General features: G+C 40.1%; 1 protein-coding gene across 1 annotated transcript in view; it reads left to right on the forward strand.

Moving 5' to 3' along the window:
- LOC123031458 (aminopeptidase Q-like) overlaps positions 1-21,356 on the forward strand; it is a 35,786-nt gene extending 14,430 nt beyond the window's left edge. The window contains exons 10-20 of the mRNA XM_044446465.1: positions 1,907-2,067; positions 2,382-2,458; positions 4,304-4,443; positions 4,944-4,999; positions 7,568-7,721; positions 10,287-10,381; positions 11,332-11,439; positions 14,602-14,772; positions 16,390-16,530; positions 18,826-18,889; positions 19,835-21,356. Of these exons, the coding sequence (XP_044302400.1) occupies positions 1,907-2,067; positions 2,382-2,458; positions 4,304-4,443; positions 4,944-4,999; positions 7,568-7,721; positions 10,287-10,381; positions 11,332-11,439; positions 14,602-14,772; positions 16,390-16,530; positions 18,826-18,889; positions 19,835-19,981 (1,314 nt within the window). The 3' untranslated portion in view covers positions 19,982-21,356. The remainder of the gene's footprint in view (positions 1-1,906; positions 2,068-2,381; positions 2,459-4,303; positions 4,444-4,943; positions 5,000-7,567; positions 7,722-10,286; positions 10,382-11,331; positions 11,440-14,601; positions 14,773-16,389; positions 16,531-18,825; positions 18,890-19,834) is intronic.
- Positions 21,357-21,844: the final 488 nt, after the last annotated feature.

Here is a 21,844-nt window from a genome sequence, read left to right on the forward strand (position 1 = left end):
AAAGATAAGGTGGGATGCTAATATTGTAAGGAAATTTCACGAGTCACACTTGTTACTAGTTTCTTTTCCAAAGTTCCTGGCTGTTCCAAGCTGAGGTAGAGGTAGAAGGAAGAACAGAAGTGGGGAAAGTTAAGGAAGTCCTGCTGTTTGATATATTGTACTGAATGGCCCCATCAAATATCAGGACTGATGTAGTCCGGCAACATCTGGAGCAACTTATATATCCAAAGGTACAACTTCCATAATCCCTGATCATTTATCATGCTTGCTGAAACAGAGAATAATTGGAGTCCAACGATATCTGCCTCGTACTAGGCAAAGAAAGAAAATTTGCCTCACAAAAGGAAATCACCACCCAATTTCAAATACTGCTTAAATCATGACCCAGAATTAGGAGCCCTTGGAGACTGAAGCCTCCAGTAGCAGTGACTCCAGGGAGGGCACCAGAACCAGTGTCCTGGACTCCATGTGTGAATCACATGACTCTCAGAAGATTCTGGTGCCCCCTCTGAAGAGTGGACTTCAGTCTCCTCTGCTGAACAAGGAGATCCCGAGGAGCACTCCGCAGCCAGATGCTGCTGCTTCTAGCCTTCCTCAGAAGATCCCAATCCTTGCAGGGAAAGGCCACAAGCCCTTGAAGAGGCAGATGCAATGCCTCAGCGGGTGTGGTTACTGTAAAGTGTTCCTATAAATGCATGTCAGTTGCTTCCAGGCACTGCGGGGTTAAACTGTTAGTTTTGTCCCTTCAGGAGTGCTGACAAGATACTGAAATGAATGCTAGTTTCAGTTGTGTTTCAGCCACCTCAGTCAGCCCCATCATTCTGTTGCTCAAACTAAATGATTTCCTGATGGAGTATCACACCCAAGGACTGTCAATCTCATTATCTAGGTGTTGTTGCATACTAGTGTACAACTCTAGGAAGTGTTGACATGACTTGATAGGGAAAACAGGAAGCTTGGAGTTCCTATTCATGTCCAAAGTCATTGGAAGAAGCTAAAACAGTGCTGACTTTCTTTGTCCCCTCCTCAATTTCCAGGCATGTAGCCAGGCATTCTCTGGGAAAATGCTTTCTGGTCCAGTTGCCTCTAGCTCTGAAATGCTCTCAGCTGATTTCTGGATCCTCTCTTGACCCTCCCTGACTTCTTTTTTGTGTGTGACTATAAGTGTGTATATTATTTCTCAATGAAACCTGTGCTGTTGTGGTAGTTGTCATCCCCTGTGATGACCCAGTCTATGATTCCCTTGTCAGGTTACTGTGCTATTGGTTCTTGTTTTGGGGGCCCATCATACAGAATTCTGTAAGATAGTGCGCTGTACTTCTGTCAATGGAAAAACAAGTGTGGAGTCAGGAATTTGTTTTAGGACCATGGACAGCTCTAGTCAAACAACTGGCTTTTACAATCTGGTGCTGATTTTGGACTTTCTGAAGATCAGAGAGCCTTAAGGAGGCTGTCTGCTGTCTTGGAGTCCACTAATCCATCAACTCTGTGATTGGTGCCAAGCAGGCCTTGAATCTACTGATGTAGAGGGACAAGTTTCTCAATGTAATCTGGCCCATGAGATGCGGTTCAAAAAGGTCTGACTGGACTTCCAGCTGATGCTAGGAACTGGTTCGGGCACTGTGGTAGAACCCAAACCGGGATCATCACTTACCCTGCTGATGGTCCTGATCCTGTTGGCCCTCTTCTTCTGACTCAGAGCCCTAGCTGATGGTGGCAGTCAGGGTCATGCAAGCCCTGCTCATGAAAGTGGGTCTGCTACTTTGGTGAGACTTCAGTGGCCAGAAAAGCTAGGACTACTCCTGTATGTACTGGCTTATGGTGCCCCACATACCAGATGTTCATGTAAGTGCAGCGATAACATTATATAAGGCAAGCTGTATTCTAACCAGAACTTTTTTTGAAGGTAATAGATGAAGAGAATGACCTCCAATTGCCAGCACCAGTAAAAGTTATAATGGACTCTTGGACCTGCCAGGCTGGCTTCCCACTTCTAACAGCAAATTTCTCCTCTGGGAAAATCAGCCAGGAAACATTTTATGTAAGAAAAGGAAAAAGCAGTGCAAAGTATGTCTTCTTCAATACCTATGTTTAGTTTAGAAAAAATAATGTTAGTACTGATGTGGAGGTTTGAATTGTAGAAATCTATTTAAGCCAGTCAATTTTTCCTGTTAATTACAATTATGCATGGGGCTGAAGTGATGCTGAAGTCAGTTAGTGGTAACCTATTATTAGCATAGTGAAGATCCTGGAACCACACCTGTGACTTATACTTAACGTATAAGGAAAGAAACTGTTCCTTATACTTAAATTATTTCATAGCATTTAAACTGTGTATTTACATAGATTGAAGAAATAATTATCCATTTTTTGTTTTTAAGTAACACATGGATAATTCCTATTTCTTGGATGAGAAATGGAACTATGCAGCCTTTAGTATGGCTGGATAGCAGCAGCAGTAAGTACTTTTTCCATGTTGCATTGGTTGTTTGCAGTATGAAATCTTGCATCTTTGTAGTAAACTCATGAATACAAAATAATCATGAGTATTTATTGTAATTTCTCCAATTTATGAAGCAGGTACTTGTTCTTAACAAGCTTGAAAATACTATTTGATTGTAAATGTAAATGATCATATAAAAAACTTTGACTAGATAACCTCCCTCAGGGTGTCCAGTGAGGACTGAGCTTGCTGAGTGATCATGAAATGCTCACTGGCTGTTGCTGGGGGTAGGGACTGAAAACAATTGGGAAGGGAGGACAAAATGGAGTATCCTGGAAGACTACATGATACTTGGAGCCCTGACCAGGAGCATTCTACACTGCAGCATTATGTTGCAATTACAAGATGCACCAGAAAATGATTTTTTTTTAAAAAAATCTCCAATGTTTAGTGTTCTGAACTGTCTTGCAGTGATTCTGCCTGTGAAATTCCTTTCCAGGAAGTATATACTTTATGAAATGCCATTTGGAAAATGTAATGTTGTGCAGGCAAGAGGTAATAACATGTGTCTGTGCAAGGATACAGTGCTTCCTTTTCTTCTGCCCACACTGTGCATGGTGATGCTTGGTTGCAAAGGTTGTGAATAGCCCATCAATATAAAAATGTAGCTGCCAAACAATCACCAGCAGCCTTCTTTCCTACTTTGGACCTGGGGACAAGGCAAAGATTGCTTTGCAAATGTGAGGATAATCCCCGCTCATGTCCTTGCTTTCCTCTGCAGCTTCAAAGTAAGGAAGAAGCTGACCTATCTGAGGAGGTCTTCATTTCTCTGTATTTTGTTAGAAATAATAGAATCATGGAATAACAGAGTTGGAAGGGGCCTGGAAAGCCATCAGGTCCAAATCCGTGCTCAGTGCAGGACCCCCAGTTAAACCATCCCTCTCAGATGGCTACCCAGTTGCATCTTGAATGCTTCTAGTGTGGAAGATACTACAGCCTCCTTAGGTTCATTGTTGTGCTGCTCTAACCATCTGGAATTTTGTCCAGCTATCTAGCTGGAATCTGGCTTCCTGTAACTTGAGCCCATTATTCTGTGTCCTGCACTCTGGGATGAGCAAGAAGAGATCCTGCCCTTCCTCTTTGTGACAACCTTTCAAGTACTTGTATTTTGACAGCTGTATTGGTCATTGGAGGCCATCATGAAGGCAATTACCTATGTAGACAATCCATCCATATCCTTTGGTATTTTTCTAAGGACAGCAAACTATGTAGTGTTGTCTTGTCTTGTAGACCAGCTTAAAAGTCAGACAGAACCTCATTCAGGATACCACATTGAATATTAGTATTAAAGAAATTCTTGTGACTGTTTGGGTTTTTATGAAAGAGGTGTTGGGGGAACTAGGCTTGTCACCTAAGAGGAAAGGGGGATGCAGCCCCCAAAAGTTTGAGGATCACTTCAGTTAGTCTGTGTTTGAGCTACATATAACCCTTGAATTTAAAAGATGGTGAACAAGCCCTTGATAGTATAGTGGATGTTACTTGGTCCTGTGATATATTTCTTGAGCCTGTAGGGGTACAATTGCCACTGGGACTTGTATCTCAGGTGGTCTGATGTTTCTGATTATTATTATGAGTAGAATGGTATGAATTGGTGTCCTGCAACAGCAGGAGGTTGGACTCAATGGCCTTCATGGCTCCTTCCAACTCCACTATTCTATGATTCTGTAAATGGAATTAAGCACAATTTATACAATTTTGCATTTGTATTAAAATGATCTTTCAGCCTTTATTGGCATATATTATTTTGTAGGCAAGTACTACTAAATTAATGCCAACTTTTTCACTTCATGCTTCCTACAGAAATATTTTCTGAAATGGAAATAACAGATTCAGAACATGATTGGATTATTTTAAATGTGAACATGATTGGTTACTATAGAATTAATTATGAAGAAACATACTGGAGAAAAATTGCCAAATGGCTTGAAAAAGACCCAAAGGTAAGGGAATTTCTATGGAAGTGACCTAGGGTCTGTTGGAGCACATCAGTTGTCCTGCATGACTGCAAATGAAGGTTTGCCTGCCAGGAGGAGACAGAGGTGCCAACCTGAGGAAATGCAGAAATATTTCTCTATAATCAAACCATGTCTAACACCAGCATGGCAAATTCCTAGCCATGTTCATTGTGAAAGATGTAAAAGGGAAGCAGTGACTTACCTTAACAACAACATTTTTTCTACAAGTATGTAATTGGAAAGTTACATATACAGCTAGTGAATGGAGACTCTTTGTTAGTGAGTGAAAATACCTGAGTTTCAAATGATAAACTTTTCATACATTTTGCTTTACATTGCTAGTTGAAGAATTGTACACCATTGTAATTCAAGTATAAATTTGACATCAAGTATTGAAGATGCTTGCAAATACCTTGAGACACAGTAGTTGTTTTGCTTCATAATGAGCTGCTTAGAACCATTAAACACAGAGAACCTCTTTACAGGTGATTCCTGCTGTCAATAGGTTGCAGTTGATGGAGGATGCCTTTCAGCTGATGAGGTTAGTACATCTTGTATAGATAGCTTTTGCTAGATTTATCATGGGATTCACTGGCCCATTTGGGTTTCTTCTCTCCTGCTTGACTTTGAAAACAGATTGTTGTGCTCAAAGTACACTATAGTTATATGGTCGTATTCAGACTTACTCATGCTTTTGAGTAGGTTGATGAGATCAAGGAGCAGGTTAGCCAGATGACCACAAGTCCTGTTGATTTCAGTTGTTCTACTCTGATTATATTTGTATCTAATCCATAGTTTAAGGAGCAGCTGTAAACTGCATTCTCAGAAGTAAATCCTCCTAATTCCATGAGGACCTGCTGTTCTGTGGGCTGTGCGAGATTGCAGTTGTACAATAAAATCCTTACTAAAACCTGAGTCCCATTGGCCTCTGCAAAATTGAGAACCTGATAAGTGTAGTTAGAAGTTCAGCCTTAGTCCTGCAGGTTCTTCCCATTGTATGAATTATCTTCCTCGATTTATTTATTTATTTATTTTCCAATTTATATCCTGCCTTTTTCCTCAAAGGGCTCAAGGCAGCTAACGTCATTCTCCTCCTCCATCTTATCCCCACAACAACAACCCTGTGAGGCAGGTTGGGCTGAGAGTCTGTGACTGGCCCAAAGTCAACCAGTTGGCTCCATGGCCGAGTGGGGACTCGAACCCAGATCGCCTGAGTCCCAGTCCCATGCTCTTCACCACTACACCACCCTGGCTCTTTGATCCTGCCTTCCAAACTCTGCCTCTAGCTTATTTTTATTCCTCTCTGCTATGAGGTTCTGTGCTCAGTGCACCGAGCCTCCCTTCTCCAGACTCAGCCTGCCTTGCCTCCCACACAACTCCATCCTTTTCTAAACTGCCAACCTGGAACGCCACCATTCCGTGTCCTTGGGACGGAGTATATCTTGCTGTCTGCTGTAGTTCACTCTGCTAGAAATTTCATCCATCTGTCCCTGATGCCCAAACAAATGAAATGTGGAGTTCTGGTTTCACAGTGTATAGTTACCATTGTAGGATTCAATTATGTTGAGATCATTTAAGCGTGGTACTCCCTAAAAACAAATGCCAATAATTGTTCTAGTTTTGCACCACCAATCCCCATGAGTAATTGACATATCCAATTAGAGTTCCTAGTTCACAGTCCATATTTGGCATGGTCATTTCACCCAAAACCTATGCTCTAAGAACAGAAGGAGAGACATGCTGGATTGGGCCAAGGGTTCATCCTGCTCAGTATTCTGTTTAGAGTGGCCAGTCAGATGCCCATGAGAAACCCACAAGTGGGACAGGAAGGCAAAAGCACCCTCTTGCCCATGTTCCCAAACAACTGGTGTACCTAGACATACTGCTAAGTTTCACACTAGGGTTCGTTTGTTTTCTAGTGTCCTGCATTATTAAGAGAGTGTTTTGTACCCACTGCTACCTGAAAGTGTGAAATTATCTAATCCAAATCAACTGCCCCAAATCAACTTGCTTTATCTCATCAAAACCTATTCTGAATTTTGTTTTTAGAAATTGAATTCTATTCAACAAGCAATCTATGCTATTCAACTCTTGTGGTTATTAGTAGAACCCAACAGTGGGGTTCCGCTTCTTTAAAAAGAAAACTCCTAGACAATCATATTCCTTCTAATTGTGAACTATCTTTATTGACTCACATGACTAGTCAAAACATAGGTAACTTTTCCCCTAGGTATTTTAATAGCCTAAAGCCTTCCTTTATAAGGTACCGTAAATAAGACTAGTAACCAAGTTAGGCTTTCCACCTTCTCAGTTTCATGATAGCCTCACAGAGGCCACACACAGTATTTAAACGTAGCACAACAAAAGTAGTTATATATACAGCATTTTTCCACACCCTTAATTTGGAAAGCTTCTTCACAAAGTTTCTCACCTTGTATTGCTCCTATGTGCAACTAGTAAATATATGGATGTACCCTTGTTAATCTGAGCCACAAGTTTTCACCTTATCTCTGGAATGTCTCTATTTAGTAGACTCTTGTTCGCTTCTCACTTTTCTCTACCCACTGCCATGCTTTTATTTAAACACTCTGGTTGTTACCAAACACTGTGTTTCTTAGTGCAGCACATCTTAAATTTGTTTATTTTGTATTCATTCTGAAAATTAGTCATGGAAGTACAACATTGCATCAGTCTGTCTTCTCTGGGGGAAAGGAGTTTTGACAGCTATGTAGCTCTGGCCCCACTATGAAATGGGGTTTCGGCATGGAAATTTTAAAAAATTCCATAAAAAACCATACAGCTAGCTGGTAAAACTTATTTTCCTTTAAAAATAGGATGGGTTGCCTGGGGAAAAGTTCAAAATGTGTATTAACTGGAGGTTTGTCAAGGTTAAATGTGAGAAAGTGTCCACTCAGGTAACAGAATGTTCTTTTGTGAGTTTCCTTATTTCAGGGGCATTTGTGTGTGTATAACTATTAACTAATAATTATTTCATTTTCCTATGCCTCACCCCCCCCCCCACCACCCCAGTTTATGAGTGTGCATTTATCTGTCAAGCAATCACTCCATCTATCTTATTGAACATCTTGTGTATCATTCTATTAAATAGGGCTGGTTACACTGCATATGATACTCCCCTGTATTTAACTAAGTACCTTGGAAAAGAAGATGATCTCATTGTATGGAAAGTAGTACTGAATCATCTAGAAGCTGGAAGCTGGAAGGTTATCCAGAGTGATAATGAACTATATCCAGTGTTGAAGGTACACATATCCTGAAATTTACACTGTATAAGTGAAAAGGCTGTGGACAGCTTCTGAGTATATGTTTTCATGTCTGACCATTTAGAATGACTATAAAAAGAATGACTGGACAAGGCAAATTTGTGGTATTCTGTTTGGGATAATTTTTATTCAGAAGATTGGGACGAGACATGTGGCCCAGTTCATAGAAAGATTTTTCTACCTGCTGTGAGAGAGGAGTGAGTTCTTGCCCTGCCCTGCTACTTTCATTTCCTTCTTACTTTTTCTTTACTCATACAAAAGTGAAAGCATGACCTGCCAAAACATTGACCTTGTTAGTCTTCTCCTCTTGCAGTCTAGCCATGGATGGAGGATTCTGCAGCAGCCCGGCTGCAGGAGGAATGAGCATTGTGCCTGGTGATAATGTACTCAAACGGGATAATTTTTGGGGGAAGAGGGGGGTGGGGTTAAGGTAAGGGCAGGAAACCTGTAGCCCAGATGTTATTAGCTTTCAACTCACATTGTAACAACTTGGGTCGTGTCTGGGTTGTACTTGTATGTAGTCCCAAACCCACACAAGACTTGTTTTCCTGAAATTATGGCACGTGTTTGCCATGAATGTGTGTGCTCCTCAGTTCTCTATACTAATACCTGCTTGGACACACCTGGAATACGAAGGGTTTAAAATGAGGTTTGGTGTGGCATTTTTTTAAAACCAGGATAATATGAAAATAAGAACCTCATTCTAGAGAAAAGATTTAGAACCTATAAACATATATCTGCCCTGCAAGGGCCTTGTGTAGCCAAAGGTAAGGTTGGTGGGTGAGCTGGTTTCCATTTGGAAAACAAGCTTTTTTATATACAGTACTTGACTCCCTATGTTCTGCTAAGGAAAAAGTGAGTACAACTTCCTCTGCACCCTTACTTCATTGCTAAGGTCCATTCTGTTCTGCCTCCTACTTAAATATTTTAATCCAAATGGGAAATTATTAAACTGTCCATGATGTGCTGATCCCTCCCATCTACTTTTTGTTAATCCTATCCCCCTTGGAATCTTGACTCAGCCCCTCATTTCTCCCTTCTTATGTTCATTTGTTTAATCTCTTCGACACAGGAATTACCTTGCTCGGTTTCAATTATATCTGATCTTCATAACTGGATCACTGGACTTGCAATCAGTTCTTATTCTCCAGTATGATTTTCTCTTGCCCATTCTTCCACCATGACTTTATAATCTCTACGTTCTGTTTCAGATGCTTATTTCTTCCTCTTATGTTCTCTTCCTAAAATGAACCATACCACGGGAGGACAAGTAGATCACAGAAAAGCATCTATGCTAGCAACATCAGTCCCAACAGCATAGCCAATGGTCAGGTATAATCGTAGCTGTAGCCCAACAACACGCACAGGACCACAGGTTCTTTACTCCTCATCGAAGGTCAAAAAATGTTTATCTAGACAGGACCAAGATTTTATTCTGCTATTTCATCCATGAAATGTTTTCAGCAGCTTCAGGTTGGAATGCCATTTTTCATGTTAAAATATAGATAATTATTGGAGATATTTGGTGAAACCTGACAATGCCCACTGTCCAATGAAATGGACACTGTTTGTAGAACTGATTCCCCCTCTCCCCTCCATGCGAGAAGGAAAGTAAGTCCAATTGCATGAGAAGACATTCACTTGCACAACATGGGATGCCACCCATTATTATCACCTGTTGCTTGCATTGAAAAGAAAACTAAGGATTGAAGGAAATGGATAAATTGGAGAAGGGCGAGATAGCTGCTACAATTAATATCATAGTAACCAGCTGAATACTGGAGACCTTTATACCAGAGCTGGACACCTTTGTCTTCCAGATGGTTCATAGGATTTTTTGTCCAAAACCTCTGGAAGTCCACAAGTTGCCCTTCACTAATTTACACACTTACTTCGTAGAAGTCTCATGTAATTACATAATGTTACTTCTCAGTAGCTATGCATGGAACCCCATTGTTAGCCTTAAGATGTTTCTTAAGCAAAGGAAGATAATACAAGCTTTTACAAAGTAAGCAAACACTTTCTATGCAAGACCTTAATGTTTGTTTTAGTGTTAATTCTCTTGTATCTTGAAACAATTTGTGCTCACAGTGATAAGTCCGAACAGCCTGGCTTAATCATTATGATTGTTTTCTTTCATAGCAACATTTTAGTGAAATGTAGTAAATTCCAGATTATTTCCTTATATCAATGTACAGCAAAACACTTGCATATACTTAATATCAGATCTTGACATATTTTCACTAATTGAATCACTACTCAGTGATGTTGGGTACTTGTTAAAGTTCATAAATTCTGTGGAAAAGATAATTGTGAAACACTTTCTAGGATTTTCATTTTCAAAATTCTCCCTTCCAAAACCCAGAATACGTAAATCTTCATGCCAAACTCCCAGTAGTGCTTTTTGGTTGCAATACAATTAAACTAGAACTGATAACAGCATTTAAGGGATAAAAAGGAGATGTTTGTATTAGTTGAACCGAATAAAAGTAGAATGCCTGCAAATTAAATAATAATTTTATCTCTTGTTCTCTCACCTACAAGAAATACTTCTTACCACGAATTTCACCAATATACCATCAATATGAAGATCTTCTTCGTCAGAATCTTGATGTGTTGACAGATGACTATTCTCCTATGTAAGCCCTTATGTGTTAATTTAAAAATGCCACCACCTGCTTTCTTAAAAAACATGAAAATAAGCCCCAACTGTGTCAGTTATACTCATTTCCAAAATATGTTTATTGGAGTAAAATGATACATATAGGTTCTTCCATACCAGGTGAATTGCTGTATTTTGTTGCCTATTTTTTTGTGTGATAGCCAGACTACAATGTTACTGAATCATTGTCTTGTTTCCAATGTTGCTTGCATCTCTTTTTAGACTGCAAAAAATCTGCTTATTAAAAAATGCAGCCTCTGTAGCTACAGTTCATTTCAGCTCAATTCTTCAGGTTTTTTTTTTAAGGGGTGTGGTTTGAAGACAGGCAGTGACATTTCAGGAATTGAGTACTAGGAGTCCTTCCCCTCGAAGCACCTGATATCATTGTTCCTGCTCTGAAAAAGGTCCCAGAGCCACACAGGCCTGCTTTTCTCCTCTGCTTCACCACTGCAAACATTCAGGGTGGTGGGAAGCCCTTTCACTTTCACAAAAACCTGAACATTTGAGGCAGGAGTAGGGGAAGAGTTTCCAGTTATGGTAAGTCAGTGGTGGAAATTTGACCTGTTCACTTATAGGTACAGATAATTCTGTGAATGTTTATGAATCATAAATTTAGTGTTAGTTGCTGCAGTGACCAAACCATCAAAGCATAGACTGCAGATTAGGAATTTGCAAGATCACAGAATAAAATGGATTTGGAATAACAGAAAAGCTATTTGGTCTAACCTCATGCTCAAAGACAGGCCTATTCCATCCCATTTCTTCGAATAGGCTAATCAATCCAGACTAGAGCACATGTCCTGCAAACAGCTGTGTGCATCAGAAATAGCTTAGGTTGGCCCAAGCATGCATGAATTAGGTAGCACTGGTTTTTTAAACAAAATACAGCATGTTTAATCTCTCTTCTTTTTTGCGGGGTTGGCCAAGATTCCTTATAGAAACAATTCTTGAGACTGCATGTTGGATTGGACTCCAAGAGTGTTTAGACCTAGCTTCTGAGATCTTCACCAAGTGGATGAACAATTCCAGTCTTGAGTAAATATCATTTTCACTGTGTACATCTTTATGTAAATAGCTTGCATGTGTGATACTGCTAACTGGTTGTGGTTTATGACTCCCACAGGGAGGCAATACAAATTATTTTTCTTCTGAGGGGAGGCTAGTAAACACTATCAACAATATATTATTTATTGAACCAAGCCCTGCCACATTGACCATATGGCAGTTCTTTTAATGGGAGAGGACAAACTTCTTGCTGATGATTCAAGCCTAAATACAACACTGTCTCAGGAGTGGGCGATGGTTCCATCAGTGGGGAGAAATCCCTTTCTGCAGTGGGGGCACACATTAAGTGGACATGTTGCCAGAGCAATGAACAGTCCATGTATATTATTCTGTAGCAAAGCAGAGACAGACACTAACTCCCTGGAAGACGTGTTTCTGTGGTGTCGATTGAGATTGTGCTTGTATGTTTTTCGCTCTTCTGAACAAAGTTGTAGCGAAGACAAGGGAGGGCAGTTCCAGTTGTCTCCTCCTTACCTCATGATGGTCAAGATGGCCGTGTCTCACACTTTTGCTTTGCCTTTTGTCTGGGAGTGTGTAGGTCAGAGGGAGGATCTGTTGGACAGGGATGGAAGCTGGATCTGGTGGCCAGCTGTGGGGACAGTATGCTTCACATTGTGGAGAATCCAGTGACCTTAAAGCCCAGATAGCTTGGGAAGTGTAGCCTGCTTGTTGACTCTAGAAAGCCATCTACTTGCAAATTAAATGCTATGAAGTTGACTACTTTCACTGGTTTTGCTAGTGAACACGGATTTGATCCAGTTTGGTACCTATTGCATTAGGTTCTCCTGTTCCTTCTTTCTCTGAAGAAAAAAATACTTATCTGAGGATCTGCTTAGCCACAATTTCAGCATTCCAAGCCCCTGTAGATCATCTCACTTTTTTCAAACCCCTTAGTAAAACATGTTTTGTGAGATATGAAGAACTTTGCCTCTCAAATTCAGAATCCAGTTACCTCCATGGAGCATCTGTTGTTCTTCCGGTTTTAACTCCTGAGCTCTTCAAACTGACGGTTATTCTATTCTGGCTGTTGCTGTGGAAAATAGACTTTCTTGTGGTTGCAATTTCTGCATGCAGGTCTAGGGAAGTCCAGAAATTGTGTGAGGATCTTCCCTGTGCAAAAAAGTGGTGCTCCACACTGATTTGCCTTTTCTTCCAAAAGTTTGTCTCTGATTTTTACGTGTAAGAAGACATTTTCTGCTAGCTCTTTTCATCACCTTCAACCCCTGCCAAGTCTGTTCTTCATTCCTCAGATGCCTTTGGGGATTTAGCTTTGTAAGAATCTCAGGCAGAAGCATTTCATCACTCACCTTGCCTTTCCTTTTGTTAGGAAGGGCCCCACAAAGAGTTCCTGGAATTGTTCCATTGGTTGGCTTCTTGGGGAGTGCACACCCGCAAGCTGAGTACAGTCAATCTGAGCACATTCCCCTCTGGCAGTGGCTACAGTCCCTACAGACTGAACGTCAGAGCTAGCATTGGGAGCGGTAGTTGTTCTTGGCTCACACTCATGGGTCATGCCAATCTGGATTCTGAGACAGAGGAAGAAGGAAAAGAGGCAGAGGAAGATTGGGAACCTGGGATTCAAGACTTTGATCTGATAGAAGCACTGCTTATCTGAAGGCCACTCTTGCCAAGTGCTCAGTCAGGCTCTGAGAATAGCCAAGATGCACAAAGTATTGGGTGGGGGCACGGGAGAAGAGAGCTCGGAGCCTGACCAATCTGGCATGACTCTTGACCCCAAGATGTGGTGTCGGGAAAGGAAGGCACGCCAATTAGAGGATGGGTGTATAGAAAGGCCCTTCAGACGGGATCAAGCCCAGATGTACTCAGAAGGAGGGTTTCCAGAATTAGTTGTTTAGATTGGGTTCAGCAAACCTCTTTGAGCAGACACATTTCGTGAGGGTTGCCATTTTGGCTGTCCATTGGTGAATAAAGAGCTTTTGCAAAGAAATGGTCAGTTGCCTTGAATGTGTGAAGGGAGGAAAAGCTGACTTACAACAGGTAGAACAGACTGCTTCTGTGGACATGCTGTCCTTTTTTTTACTATTTTGCAATGGGACACTGAACTTAGATATGCAAATCGATACATTGACTACCATGGTCTTAGTTTTTCTGTGTTTTGCCACGTCTTCTAATTAGGCTGCAGCAGATTACCAGATGACATAACAAAATAACTATCAAATTGACTTAGAGAAATAAGTGATGTGTGAAGGCAGTTCCTTTCATCTTTGAACAGCACAATATTAAGGCAATCTGTAATGCAAGGATTGCTTATCCCAGTTAAAGATGCAAATTGGGAACAGATTGCAAATCAGCTAGAAGCCTCAGAAGGCTCCGTCAAAGGCTTCCCAGTCCTGCATACTGTTGCTGCAACAGCATGAGTCTTTGTGGTGGTTGGTTGTTCTTCCTCACTTGGTGTGTGGGTCCATTGCTGCAACACTTTCACTTCTGTCTCCACTCTCAGCTGCAGTTGACTGCCACTGTGTCTGCCTCTGGCTCTGCCATGCCTTGTTGGCATCTGACACTTGCCTGTTCCTGACTCTTTCTTCATTTCTGGTCCCGTTACACGTTGTTATCTTGCCCTTTATTGTCCCTGACTTATTCTCTGCCTCTAGCCATATTACATCTCACCACTGTCTGACCTGTGCCTCAGTAAGCCTTGTGCTCCTTCCACCTCCATCACCCTGGCCCTGGTGTTCTAATTGAGGATGCCTGCTGCTTATGTCTTGAGTGGACACACACTCCCAAAACTGGTTTGAGTGTTCGGGGACTCATCAGAGGAAATTGCATGGAAATCATCGGGGGGAAGAAGTATGAGATGACACCTGCTTCCTTCTCACCTTTAGTATTTTCTTGTTTGTATGTGGGGTGGGTTTTCATAGCATGGTTGTCTGTTTATTAGGCAAAACAGTTGGATTCCCAAATGTGGAGATCTGAATATGTAAACTTTCTTAGTTGGCACCCGTAACTCTAAACCTTGGTCTCATCTGTACTTTTTTGACATTATTGGGAAATGTAGCCAAGCTCTACTTAAATGTTATCACTTATAAAAACAAATTTGACATTATCTCAGGAACTTAATTGTGAAGTAATGTATTATACTGTGTCTATTCTGAGTCACATTTTCCCTTTCAGGGTTTCTGCATGTCTTAGCAAAACTATTTGTTGCTATGGTGTTCAGCAGGGTAGTGACAAAGAATGGGACTTTGTATGGAAAATGTTCAAGCAGAATAATGCAGGACTGATGGTAAAATACAACATGTTTTCTGCTCTAAGCTGCACCCGTGAGCCATGGTTACTTCAAAGGTGAATATGCTAACTTACATTTTTAGTACATTTGAAAGTAACATATTATTTGTCAAACTGAGGAATTATTATGTGCTTCATTCTTCTCTGGGCAGGGAGTTTCTACATTTTTGCCATCCTATAATCATTACTCTTAAAATTTTTGTTTATGAATAAAAGTACTTTAACAGGCATGGATTTATGGTTATGTAACTAAAGAGTGCATTGGGACCAGTCTGAAATGGCCTGTCCACAGTTGCATCTCTTCAACCAAAGAAATACTTTGTATGTGAAAGATAATTTCTTTTAGGATTCTGTGAATAGGTTGGGCTGCAGCAGGAGCTTGCTCTCAGTTGCTCAAAATACTGTTTAACTCACCTTGTTCAAGATGCTAATCTAGACTGGATCACACCAAGGCCATGTGTACAGTGTGAATATCTGCGGGGGTCTTTATGTTTACAGCTGTATGATGGCATGAGGTTCCTGCCTGCATGGAAGCCTTTGCTGTATAGGCCCCTTTTCACAAACAATCACATGATATACATGGACGAGACAGACACACCATCAGGAGTAGGCTACATGCTGGGGCTGTGTCCCCACTCAAGTGCTTTAAGTGAGCAGACATCTTGGGGTGTTTGGAAAAAGTAGGTTTAATCTTGTGTTTTAATGGCCATCTTCAGGAGCTATAAAAAGCAACAATATGTGTGTAAAACTAACCAAATTATATAATTTGGAGAGCCAGTGTGGTGTAGTGGTTAAGAGCATGGGACTGGGACTCAGACGATCTGGGTTCTAGTCCATGCTCAGCCATGGAGTCAACTGGGTGACTTTGGGCCAGTCACAGACTCTCAGCCCAACCTGCCTCACAGGATTGTTGTTGTGGGGATAAGATGAAGGAGAAGAATGATGTAAGCTGCCTTGAGTCCTTTGTTGGAAAAAGGCAGGATATAAATCAGAAAATAAATAAATAAAATTAAACATAAAGTAATGAACATTGTAAAATTGCCTATTTATACTCCCAGTTCTTTATAAAGCCTTCAGTGAGCTGTGAGGACAATCTTAATGCAGTTGCCGATAGGTGACACAAAAGAAAACTGAAGGCAATGCATTGTATGTCATACCATGGAAGTTATATATCTGCTACACAGGTATTCCTTGTAACTTGTGATAAATTGTGTTACTACACAATGGGGTATCTCTACAGTAAGGAATACGGTCTCAATTGCATGCAAGCAAAAGAATCAATTTCCTCATTGCAGCACTGGAGTTTAGAACTTGCGTCTAGAGACATTACTTAAAGTTATTTTTTAAAAACATCCTGAGGTGATTTTCTCTTTTTGGATCTATTGAGGGTGATTTCCAGTGTGCTCAAGTTTTTAAGTAAGTAAACAACACCTACATAGGGATATACACAGTCCAGTGTCTTTGGTAAGCTTGTCAAATTTAGCATTAGAAAATAAGATGTTCTTAATATTCAACACGATTATAACTATGCATATGTTTTACAGCTCTTGCCTATTACTCTTTACTTGTTCATGCAAGGTACAGATGTACAAACACTGATCCTAAAACTAATAGTCAGAAATAAATTTTCTCTCTTGTGAAATTTATATTTGTTTGGAATTACCTTCTCTTCAGGTTCTTGCAGTTCATCCTCAATGATTTTGCTATTTCACCACAATATGGAAATAAAGCAATCGAGGATGTAGCATCAAGTGAAGCTGGCCGTGAGATAGCATGGACATTTTTCAGAGAGAATTGGTTGCATCTGTATAATCGGTATGAGAAGCAGCTTTTTCATTTAATATCACTTGGGCAGAAAGAAAGATCTGTCCCCAGAAGTATTTGCATTCTAGTTTAGGCATTTTGCAAGATTCTTGCACCCACCTGAATAATAAACTACCTTGCAAATATTTATCCTAAAATAATGACTAGTTTTCTACACTTTTTACATGTTATACTTTTCATAAAGAAAGGAATGAAATACTAAGAGTTATATTCCTATATTAAGTTTGAATTTGTTTGATTCTAGCAAAGAATTTTAACAAAGACAATAGAGCTGATACTCTGTAACATCTCACTGACCTCTTAGCCTGTTATTGTTAAAGGAACATGGAAAAATCAAGGTGAAATCATTTTCCCCATCTAAACTCAGGAAAAAGCAAAATTTCCCACCTTAAGTCAGGAAATGTGTGCATTAGATAAGGAAAGATGTCTGCTTATTATATTTGTTCCCATATCTTAAGTAAGCAAAGATTTAGTTCCGATAATAAACAGAACAAAAGACAGCTCATGATGAAAATAGTTCAGTTCAGTAGACCTACAGAAGAAACACATATGATTTTCTGTTTCAAGAAATTATAAAATATGTCCCGGGGAAGCTGATAAAATATGAAATAAATATATTACTTCAAAAATCAAAGCTGGGAATCTTGAAGAAAATAATACCTGCTTGAGAAGATCTGTTCAGTGTGGGGAACATACAAAAGCAGCAGAATATAACAGTTCAGGACCAAACTATCAAATTTACTGTCTGCTCAAAAATGTCATTTGGTAAGAACATTATGTTCCTGAAATGATAATTAGAAAGTTCTTGGTAATGTGCTTTGCTTACAGTGCTTTGAAAACTAAACTTAGAAAGCTTTTAAAGTGCATTTTGTTTATAACAATGATGCTAGTCTTTTTGGTCTTTGCTGCTTTATCATTTCAATCATATAAAGATTACTTAACAACTTAAAATGAAAGACAGACTTGCTCTTACAGTCCTGTATCTAAAAATTATCTCTGTTTTAAAAGGAAGAATTTTGTAAACCCACTAATTCCATAGTGACAATTGTTTTGGAAAAGTAGTGTGAGTGACATGACTTGTCAAAGCATGATCAAGCCAAATACAGAAATGCCATCTCATGAAATCCCCAAACCATCACAAACTGGGTTTTTTCCCCAGTATGTATGTTCAACAGATTGAAAGATAAAAAGTGAATGCTGGGCACAAGGGTATGCTCAGGAATCTGTTCTCTTTAGTATACTTATTGATTTACTGGAAAAGGAAAACACAGCACTGTGGAAAAATGAGCAGATGGTGCAAAAATATTCAACACAACAGGAGCTTATTGGTTTTGATCCAGAGCAGACTTTCTGGACATCTGTTTGGAAGGGCTGCAACCCTGCAGAGGTTCCTCTTGATGGAAACGGAAAGCAGATCACTCTGTGTCCCTTTCTTTTATCACGAGGTGGCCTGCCATGGCACCGCCAACCCTCTAAGGCTTGATTTCTGGGACGAGTCTACCTGGAAAAACACCTACCCTTGTGCTCATAACAACATTTCATGGGCAGAATCCTGCTTGCAGGGTCTCGGGTGTAGCTCATTAGCTTGGGTTAAAATGGCCTCTCTATAAGTATAATGGATGTTATTGTGACAAATGGAACTAAACACTGAAACTAGAGCAAGTAGGAGAAATAATTGTGGATTAATAGATGTGTGTTTATATACCTTCATAATCCTGAGATACAGTAGTCAAAAAGCAAACACTACATGAATGAAAATTTCTGAAAATAATTGAAAAATGGAGCAGTCATTCCCTTTACAAGTGTCTCCTGCTGGATCACTGGTGGGCATTCCAAGGGGCCTGTACGCCATGCCCAATGCCCCACGCCCAGTGCTAAGTAACAGAGGGGTGGACACTGTCCTGGCACTGCTATTACTGGGCCCACCAAACTTCGTCTAGACCGGGGGTGATGCAAACCACAGTCCTTTCTTTAAACTCACCCTGCGACCCTGATGCAGCCAAGGTGACTGTTTCTCTGCTGTTAATAGAAACAAGAACACAATTATCTTCATCAGGATTTGTGATGGACATGGTGAAGGAGGTTGTAATTTTGCTGCCACCATTCAGATGTTCCAACATCACCATTTTAATTCACCTCGAGTCTCTCTCTCTCCCATCCTTCTATCTCTGCCTCCCTGACAACGGGATGGAGGTGCCATCTCTCATGAAATATCCTTGGCATAAACTTAGCATGTTATGAACATGTTTTCTCCCTTGTTAATATGTCCATCACTTTCTGTTTCAGAGATGTATTTGGAACAGTAAATGCTTTAAGCTCATTTGCTAGTACAGATATAGACTTCCAAATGGTAAGTAGAATAATTGACCCAGAGAATAATTAAATGACACAAAACAATTATGCCATTTTAAAAATGAAAGAATGAGATCTTAGAGAATATTACTATATAAATATAAATCTTTTATGTAAAAATCACTCAGAATGGAAAACCATACTGACATTGGAGTGGTAGATAAATGACTTAGAACTGTCAGATTGTTAGTTTAATCTGCTTAAAACCACTTCTGTATCTCTGATGCATTTTGGTGCAAGCTGGGGTCTGGACAGCTAGGCAACGTCCAGCTTTGTGCTAGCAGGAGATCTAGGAAGCTTAGCACACAGCAGCCTCCTTCCCTGCAGCAGAGCCCATAATCCCCTCCCTCCAAGAGTGCTGTGCACAAGGTTGAGGATCCCCCTGCCTGTGTACCTCTTGCATAAGTGGCTAAAGATAGAGATACCTTTTCCAGGCAGAGGTCCTGCTTCCAGGACGCACCTCCACTCAATTTCCAAGTATTCCCCTCAGCCCTCTGGCCACAGCTCGTCCTGTTGAGGCATTTCAATAAATGCTGGAGTCTGGACAACTAGCAGCACATCCTTTCCCAGGCAGGCCCTTAAGTCACTCCAAAATACTAAACACAGAGTTGAAGGCCCTCCTAAATGTGTGGACTGTGGTATAAGAGACTGAAGACAGAAGCACCTTCTCCAATTAGAACTGCTGCTTGTGTAAGGATCCCCTTTTTTCCTCAGTTCTTTATGGCAGAGCTCATCTTGTTGCTGGTTTTCATGTGGGCAAGACACTGGGAATTCCTTTCATTTGTTCTTGTGCCTTTCCTCAATGTTTCCTTTTTGAAAAGAGTTTAGTGATAAAGGGTTTGGACATGAGTGAGGTGTATGCAGGATGTTTATTACAGTATTGATGAAAATGTATGGCTATGAATAACATCTAGAGAGTAACAATATGTATTCATTATTCTAGTTACAGGATTTTATTAACAATACAGTTGAGCCAAAAAGAAGAGAACATGCCTCTTTTAAGATGACGTTGGAAGCAAATGCAAATAAAAAGGAAAAAGAATCTGTGACTAAGATGATTAAATGGCTAAAGAAGAACATGGATGACTGATATTTAGTAACACTTTCAAAAATCTATTTTTAGTACCTGAGTTGCTGATAATTCATCCTTTGTTTTAAAGCATCTGTTATTTTTGTGTAGAAATTAACGTGACTTCATGTTTCAGGCAGGGGTGATCAAGTGATATTCTGCCCAGGGCAAAGCAAGGTACTTTATTGTCAAAAGGACTAAAAGTGCCGGGCAATACATGCTTGCATTTCATCCTGAATTCTTCCTCTGTGGGTAATGAAAGAAATATATTTTAAAGTTTTGCTTTCTTCCCTTTTAAATGAAGGGAAATAAGATGATGAGAAAACACAATCTGCAGGGTTATCCTAAAAGTACACAACAGGAATATGGTTTCTGATCTTTGCAGACAGCAGTTGATAGAAGTTCAGAATTAATATTTTAATACTAATTTTTTTTGCCAAATCTATTCAAAATCACTTGACAAATTCTCCAGAGATATTTATCCAAAATTATTGTTAGGCCTTTTATAGAATCCATGTAGAACACAAGCCCTTACCAAGGAATATTTATGAAATACTGCCTGACTTTTTACATAAAAATAAATTGTTCTGGCAAAGTGTTCGTATTCCAGTTTAATAGTAAACAGGGAAAGAATAAACCATGTAAGGGAGAAAAAGATACAGCATAATCCATCACTATTTGTGGTGCATTCAGTCATGCTTAACTCTTTCCTGGATTTTAGCCAAAGCATCAAAGAACAAAACAGGAAGTTATAATGCAGGATTACAGTAAGTTAGACAAACACCTCTGGAGTAGGGCATCAGGGATAAATGCCAAGGGTGGGCAACCTGCATCCAAAGGACTGTATGTGACCCTCACCCTAATTTCAAAAACTTCCTTGATGCAGTCCTAAAAGCAACCTGTCACTTCCCTAGCAGGTTGTCAAATGGGAAGGAAAAGGGGGAGTTGGCAGGGAAAGACCAGTATGATGTGCTCGTTTCTCCCATGATGGGCAATGCAAATCTACAGAAAATGATGCAATGGTGTTAGCTATTATTCTGTATCACAAATCAAAGCATCTTTGCAATACTCTCTGTATTCAGAACAGTGTTTTTGCCTCTCTCTTAAGGAGTTACCTAGATCAAAGGCTGTGCATGTGTGATTGAAAAGCAAACTAGCACCCAGGCCAGAACATTGGAATGTATTGCACATTGGGCTGAAGAATGTTGTTGTGTACTTGGCTTTGAGATAGAATGCCATATGGAATTGCTCCTTTTTCCATTTTCTTCTTTCCTTTTTATGTTTATACAGTGCTGACATTTTAAATAAACAAGCCATTTTAATCAATATTGCCATTTTGTAAATGTTTATGATGCAACTTGTGATAAGATAATATAGTTGATTGCCAATGATACTAGTTTCCTGCCCGCTGTTTCTTAATAGTGGTGTTGTGCCTTCTATAAAATACATTGTTTTGTGCTGTCTTTTGCCCAAGCATTTGGAAGTTCAGGGCATTCAATAGGGTTACTGCCTTTTGGATAAGAAAGCATTGAAGGCTCATCAAGGCTCAGTAATAAACTTATTTCCCACTAAACTTTCTCACCAAGTCTCACATGATCTTTCAACAAGTGGCCTAATGCCAAGTATGAGTAATTGGAGGATGCAAAAGGATCTGTCTGCTCTGGTGGAAACCACAGGTGGGTAGCTTCTCTTTGAGAAATCTGGACTGTTAAAGGCACGAAGCATGTTTTGATTCTGATTTCAAACATACACAGACATGTACCATACTTAAGAATCTGTTTTTGTACTGAGTCAGACCATAGGTGCATCTGGCCCTGTATCATCAACACTGACTGGCAACAGCTCTCCAGAGTTTCAGGCAGAATTTTTCCAGACCTCCCAGGA

The sequence above is a fragment of the Varanus komodoensis genome, unplaced genomic scaffold (assembly GCF_004798865.1).
Source record: "Varanus komodoensis strain SLA01 unplaced genomic scaffold, ASM479886v1 scaffold5, whole genome shotgun sequence".
NCBI lineage: Eukaryota > Metazoa > Chordata > Lepidosauria > Squamata > Varanidae > Varanus > Varanus komodoensis.